This window comes from Dipodomys ordii, unplaced genomic scaffold (genome assembly GCF_000151885.1).
Source record: "Dipodomys ordii isolate 6190 unplaced genomic scaffold, Dord_2.0 Scaffold26, whole genome shotgun sequence".
Lineage (NCBI taxonomy): Eukaryota > Metazoa > Chordata > Mammalia > Rodentia > Heteromyidae > Dipodomys > Dipodomys ordii.
Window position 1 is genome coordinate 13728487 of NW_012267242.1, and position 7008 is coordinate 13735494.

Genomic DNA, 7008 nt, shown 5'->3' on the forward strand with positions numbered 1-7008 from the left:
GGTGGCTGGTACAGCAGCAGGACAAGTCAGAATTAGAAATAATTGAGGAGCTAGGCGCTGGTGGTTCACGCCTGTAATCCTAGCTACTCAGGAGGCTGAGATCTGACTTTCTGGGCAGAAAAATTTTACCTCAAAAAAAAAAAGCTGGAAGTGGGGCTGTGGATCAAGCAGTAGAACACCAGCTTTGTACATAAATGCTCTGGGACAGAGCTCAGGCCCTGAGTTCAAGTCCCAGGATTGACACACACACACAGAAAGAATTGATAAATCACAATACATGAGTAGATTTGACCCAAAAAAAAAACTTTATTATACAGTTACCCACCACTGCATTTGACTGGGATAGGCCTCCTGGAGTGCATCTTCAAATTCCCAGTTTATTTAAGGGCATCATTGTAGATCAAGGCCAAAGCCCCCAGGAAGGTGACATATTCCTGAAAGTTCACTTCCTGGTCTTTGTTCCGGTCCAGATCATCCATCAGCTTTGCAATTTGGGCATCCTGCAGCTTCTAATGTGTTAGAATAGGAAGTCAATGCTGACACGTACCCTAAGTTCTCTCCTTTTCCCCCTTCCACACAGCCCTCTCTCATGCAGGTGATTCTGCCCACTTCGCTAAGAATGGGTGTTCATTTTGGGTTCAGCATGGTTTTACTTCTTAGCCCCTGCTCTTCACTCAGAATAAAAAAAAAAAAAAAAGACACTGGCTGAAAGGATTTCTATTCCCACCTGGAGAGAATGAGTGTTCAGAAGAATAAGGCAGGTGTAACGTGGGGAAAACGCCTGTGAGTTGGACAGGAGGTGGGAAGAGGCGGGAGGAAGTTACTCACAGGGCCGATGGTGAGCTCATTCTGGATCAGCTCCTTCAGTTCCTTCTTGCTCAGGGTGCTCTTGTCACCCTCCCTTGAGGAGTACTTGTGGAAGACGGCCACAAGGAGGCTGATGGCCTGATCCAGGGAGCATGCCATGGCTGAGGGCTGGGCTAGATGCTGGTGACAGAGGGACTGGTCAGGGGCAGCAGGAACGCCTCACTTCATACACACACCCAGAATTCACTCTTCAGCATACCTCCACTTCCCCTTGGAGCCTCAGGCCACCCACAGGTGACCAACCAGGGTTTGAAGGGAAGGGACAGGCACACAAGGGGTCAGGAAGGCAGTGCCTGAGGGGACCAGAGCTAAAAAGGAAAAGTGGTTCTCCTGTTCTCAAAAGCAGTCCAAGGGGCTGGGAAGGTGGCTCAGTGGTAGAGTGCTTGCCTCGCATGCATGAGGCCCTGGGTTCGATTCCTCAGTACCACATAAACAGAAAAACCCGGAAGTGGCGCTGTAGCTCAAGGGGTAGAGCACTAGCCTTGAGCTGAAGAACTTAAGGACAGCACCCAGATCCAGAGTTCAAGATCCACAACCGGACCAAAAAAAAAAACTGCCCAAGCCAGAGTCTCCCTGGAGGAGACTCTCCTCCAGGGCCTGCAGGAGGCCAATAACACCCAGAACACACCCTCCTGCACCCCACAAGAGCACACTTGGGGAGCCGCCCCTACCTGGAATGCCTTAGCCTGGGGCTTACCTGGAACAACTCTGCCACTCCTGAATCTTCCGGGGGGAGAGGGAGAGGGGAGAGCAAGACTGGGCACCCCACCAAGGACCCAGACACCCCCTACCCCACCCCCACCCCCTAGTGCAGAGACCCAAAAAGCCCCATAGCGTCCCTGCAAGAACTCACCACGCTAGACACAGCAGGGAAGGAAGAGAGAGGTCCGGGCAATGGCTGGCCTGTGTCGCAGTCCGGCTGGCCTTATAGCGGCCAGCATCCGGGAGGCCGGCTCCGGGAGCGCCCCCCTCCCCCGCTCAGGGCCCGCCCCGGCCCCACCCTGCGCCTGCAGGCTGCAAAACACACACACACACACACACACCACACACACACACCACACACACACACACCACACACACACACCACACACACACACCACACACACACACACACACCACACACAACCCAAGTGCTCCTCCCTCCTAACTTTCCAGCCTCTCCAACTGTTCCGGGTGAGGTTAGGACCCGGATGGGGGAGCCCAGTGGAGCATGAAGGGACCAAGTGGAAATCAGTGCTGAGAGGTTCATTTCCATAGTTCTAGTTACACCGGAGTTGGGGACCCCTGTTTCACCTGCCAAAGCATGGATCTAGGGTGTCCTACAGAGGTTTTTTAGGGTCAACTTTAGAGGAAGGGGGAGGGGGCTGCCAGTGCTAAGCAAGATAGGGACTGGAAGGATCTAGAACACCCCTCCCCACACACACACAAACAATAAATTCCTTATATCATCAACCAGCTGCTCTCTCCTCCCACTGCCTGGGATTCTGCCCTTGGCCTCCTGTGCTTACACCTGCCAGTGCCAAGCCCTGCAAGCATCATTAACTATTCACCTGGGGTGAAAAACTTCCCCCCCAAATCCTGAGGGGAGATAAAAGAGGAGAAAACCCTGACAAGAGGAGGATGCTGAGGGGGAATGGAAAAGAGGAAAGAAAGCTCTAGAGCCAAGATCCCATTTCTGCTCTTTATCCGAGCTACCACGGTGGCCTCCTAGGAGCAAGCTAGTCACAGGTCAGACTCAGTCACCCAAGGAGACCCAGGAGCCACACCCCAGCACTCCAGCCCCCTCACTCCCCGGCACTTTCCCTCCCAGCTTTCTCTTTAGTCTGATGAAAGACTTACAGAAGCCTGCGCAACTTCCTTTTTTTTCTTTTTCTAGAGTGCAAAACTAAACTAAGAGAAGCCTAATGAGCCCCACACTGAGGGGCAACAAATAGGGTAGGATCCCTAGACCAAGAACATCTGTCTGCCCTCCCCTGTTCCACCTAAGGGAAATAAGACACCTTCAAAGTCAGTCCCCCAACATTTGGAGTGGGGGGAAAAAATCTTTATTTCCTCTGCTGGAAGGGGTTCATCTGGGAAGAGCAGGAGAATAGAGGGGCAAAGAGGGTCTATCAGAGGAGCTGCCAAGGACAAGGGCTACTAGTGATGGTGGAGGAGAGCCCTTGTTATTTGTTGTCCTCCAGGAAGAAGTCATTGTAGGCCATGCACAGCGTGGTCAGGAACACAGAATACTCCTTGAAGTCGATCTCCTGGTCGCTGTTTTTATCCAGACTCTTCATCAGGTCATCAATGCTGCTCTCCTTCATCTTCTGCGAGCCCCCAGGGAGGGAGAGACAGTTGAGCAGCCCTTCTGGCCCTGCTTTACCACTACCAGGCAGTTTCAAGTGATCCCCAGCGAAGCCAGCAGCCCTGGGAACAGTCTGACCCTCAGCCCACACCAAGCACAGGGACCAGCACCAGGGAGGGGTTAGTGCACCGATTCCCTGCCATTGTCACTCCTGACCACCATCCAAGAGCCAGCTCACCTGCTTCTATGGCATCCCACTAACTATACATCCACAGACTCCCTGCCCTTCTTCCAATGAGACCCTGACTCATCCCCCAGCATAGAGATCTAGAGGCATCCAGTCCTTTCCTGTATTCTTGGCCATCTGCTTCAGTCATCCTGCCCCACACTTAGATTAGAGCATCCGAAGGGTGGGTGGGTGAGTAGGTGTCCTTCACAGGGACCAATCAGACTTTGTGGGCTGTGGAGGATGAGAGAAAGGTCACCTACCTCCCCAAGACTCAGCTCTGTCTTGATAAGTTCTTTTAGTTCCTTCCTACTCAGGGTCAGTTTGCTGCCCTCTTTCCCCGAATATTTGTGGAAGGTGGTCACCATGGTGGTCAGGGCCTTCTCAAGAGGGGTCTCCATCACCGTGTGCAGCTCTGGAGAAGGAGAGGAGACGGGCATGGTCCTCTGCTCCCCACCACCATCACCACTAGCTCAGCACCCCCCCAAGGCTCCTCCCTCAAAGGACTAGGGATGAATACCCATGATAAGATGAAAATCCACTAACTAGAGGATGCATGTATAGGTTATAATGAGAGCCAAAGCACACCGCTCAGCAAAGGAGTCTGAATCTCCCTGCCCCACACAGCTGGGACACTGGTTTCCAGAAACATTTCCTACCTTAGTCACCCTCCTTTCCCCCGTGCTCCAATCACCTGATATTGCTGAGTGTCTCATAAAAGTGGAGGAGAGGGCAAAGAAAGAGTCCAGGCATTGGAGGTAGCTGGGGTTTGAACTAGGAGATAAGATCTCAGCAGAAAGCAGGAGAGAGGTGATTGAACTTTCCCAGCTAACTTCCAGTCTCGAGCCAAGACTGCACCCACTGACTGGCCAGGAGTCAGTCGGGAGGGAAGGTGACAGAGACATCACCAGAATCCTTCTGAGACCTGGCTCCCGAGGTTGAACCTGAATGAGGGGTTCTATTCCAGCAGCACAGCCCTCCTCCCCTCCCCATATCCAGTGAAGAGAAAGCTGAAGATCATGAGCTTCAGATTTTAAAACCATTTCCCTTTAGGGAGGAAGGAAGGCATACCCACGGAACTCAAGCATGACAGGTAAATACTGTGGAGAGTCCTGAGCCAGGAGGAAGAGGTTGCTGGCTCTGACTTCCGGCCCAGAAGACACCCTGCAGTTCTTGAACTTCATCCATCACTCCTGTCCCACATCCCAAATTCTCAGCTTCTGCCACCTCAAGGAGGTTCACACAGACCACAGTTCCATTCAAGGGGGCCTCTAGGTACCTGCAGGGGCTTCCTGGCTGGTTCTGTCCCCTCCTCCACTTCCCCTGAGGCAAGTAAGGTCTTGCCATGTAGCTGAGGCTAGCCTGACACTGTCTATGTAACCAAGGTCTGGGATTACAAGGGGGAGCCCTCAGGTCTGTCTTCCCAGGGAATTCTTCCAGCCACAATTCTGAATCCTGTGCCCCCCTCCTTCTGGGCATTTGCCCCAAGTGCAGGGCCAGGGTCCCCTCATGGAGGTCACCTCCAACCTCTTCACCTAGTGTGGCTCACCAGCAATGGACTAGTTGATGGGAAGAAAGACTCACCAAGAAAGGAGCGAGCACAGGGAATCCAAGCCACAGCCACTGCGGCCTCTCTCCCACTGTTCTCTGCCTTTATTCCCTTGCCCTCAGTGCCCAGGAGATTGGGGAGAGACAGGGCCAATGAGAAGGGGTCAGGGACATGAGGACGCTCCACAGAGCCTCTGGAGACAGGGCTGAGGGAAACCCCGCTGCTAATGTTGCCTTCCTTGAGGGGCACATAGGACCCACCACACACATGAAAACTCATTTTTCCAAACAAAGAATCAGAGTGCCAGAACTAATAGCCAGAGAAACAGGCTAAACAAAAGCAAAGTCAGACTGATCTGGAAAGGGAACGTGAGGAGGGGGGTTAGGTCAAACACAGGATTTCTCCTGGTGTCCTAGGCCACTTTCCACACTGGGATCCTCCCATCCATCCTCTCACCCACTCTTAGAGCAGAGAAGAACACACCTCAAGATGAGGGAAGGTATTTCCTCCCAAAGGCCTGGTCATGGTCACTAGGCAGTATGAAGCCAAAGGTTTTTAAAAAGCTTTTAAATAAACGATTATTCATAAATGTCACTGATGGTAGCAAAGAATTGCCAGAGATTCTTGGCTTGGAGGACTGAGAATCAGGAGTCAGGGAGAGTGAGAGAGACAGATGAGGGCCTGGTGTTGGACTAGAGGTTGTAAAATGGGGGAGGAGGTCTAAGTGTATGGTGCAGTGACAGAGAGAGTTAGGTTCCGGGAAGAGTTCCTATATCCCAGGAACACTCAATGAGGCTCTACCAAGAACAGAACTGCGATCCCACCCCAGCCTCTGCCTTCCTGGGTCTTCCTCACTGCGCTCTACGCCACTCACCCCCCCCCCCCAGCTGCAAGGCTAGTGAGGCAGCAGGGACTGGTTGCTAAGCAACCAGTTTCCGAAGTAGAAGTGATGCAGGCCCAGGCTCAAGGGAACACACTAATGTGGAAGATGGGCAGATTGGCTAGAATAGAGAAAGGGAGGAGGAAAACTTTTCCTGGACCAGAGTCTCTGTAGTCAGACTCCAAAGGAACATGTGAGTCACCCACCCTGTTTCTCTCAAGCTGGAGAGAAAAACAGTGATGACAAAGGAAGCTTGGGAGATCACCAGACCCTCCAGCCTGCAGCAAGGCTTCTTTGCACCCTTTCTTTAAAGGTCCTTATATCATCCAGGCATAGCCTTGAAGTCTAACCCAATTGCACTTACTGTATCCCAGAACCACTGACCCTTATTCTACCCTGAGGGAAAGAAACATCACACCTCATATTTTTAGACATAGCAGGTCATATGTCCAAAGTCTTATTACTAAAGCTGTGGCTAGCTTCCATCCTATCCCTCACTCACATCCCGTTCAATCCTTCTGAGATCTCTCATCCTCTTCTGAGGAAACAAGATTCCTAACAATAATTAGTCTCATCCCATGAACCTTTGGGGCAAAAACAGAGCATTAGAGACTAGCTATTTCATCCAGGTGTGCTAGTTCAGAAGAATTGTGAGGTTGAGACAATCCTGGGCTATATAGTAAGACTCTGTCAGAGAGAAGGAGGGAGGGAGAGACAGACAGACAGAGAGAGAGGGAGAAAGAGAGAGAGATTATAAGATATGACTTCTTTTTCTTTTTCCTCCTTTGTAATGGGGATTGCACTCAGTCCTTCTGTTTTTAGGTGGTTGCTGTTGTCTTAATAATGTAGCCCATGCTGTCCTAAAACTCCCAGTCCTCTTATCTTGCCCCTCTAGTAGCTGGGATTGCAGGCATACGCCACCACATCAGCTCCAAGAATTGACTAATGTCTTACACTTCTACAAATAGTGCTCCTTTATCTGGATATAGACAAGAAAGGATTAACCCATCCCTGCAGCTTGAAGCCAAAGAGCTAGACGAGGTGGCAGGACAATGCTTGGTCTTTAAATGTCAGCACCGAGTGCCCACTCTCCTCCCCATCCCTCCTCTGGCTTCAAGACTCTCTCCCTGTGACTCAGCCCCATTGTCCTCTCTCCAGACCCCAACGAGGAGCAGATGTGACCTTCAGTCCCATCTCAG

General features: G+C 51.7%; 2 protein-coding genes across 4 annotated transcripts; both read right to left on the reverse strand.

The window, feature by feature from the left end:
• Window positions 1–282: 282 nt before the first annotated feature.
• S100a6 (S100 calcium binding protein A6) lies at window positions 283–1824 on the reverse strand. The gene is made up of 3 exons (XM_013015109.1): window positions 1721–1824; window positions 829–987; window positions 283–509 (listed from the first exon to the last, which is right to left on the reverse strand). The coding sequence occupies exons 2-3, from the start codon at window positions 964–966 to the stop codon at window positions 378–380; spliced, it is 270 nt and encodes an 89-aa protein (XP_012870563.1). The 5' UTR covers window positions 967–987; window positions 1721–1824; the 3' UTR covers window positions 283–377.
• Window positions 1825–2929: 1105 nt separating this feature from the next.
• Window positions 2930–4365, reverse strand: S100a5 (S100 calcium binding protein A5). 3 transcript variants are annotated; one of them, XM_013015113.1, is made up of 3 exons: window positions 4289–4365; window positions 3644–3795; window positions 2930–3176 (listed from the first exon to the last, which is right to left on the reverse strand). In XM_013015113.1, exons 2-3 carry the CDS (start codon window positions 3779–3781, stop codon window positions 3033–3035), a joined length of 282 nt encoding a protein of 93 aa, XP_012870567.1. In that variant the 5' UTR covers window positions 3782–3795; window positions 4289–4365; the 3' UTR covers window positions 2930–3032. The 3 variants fall into 3 exon arrangements, with proteins under 3 accessions (XP_012870567.1, XP_012870568.1, XP_012870569.1); XM_013015114.1 differs by having other exon boundaries at window positions 4306–4356; XM_013015115.1 differs by having other exon boundaries at window positions 4325–4343.
• Window positions 4366–7008: the final 2643 nt, after the last annotated feature.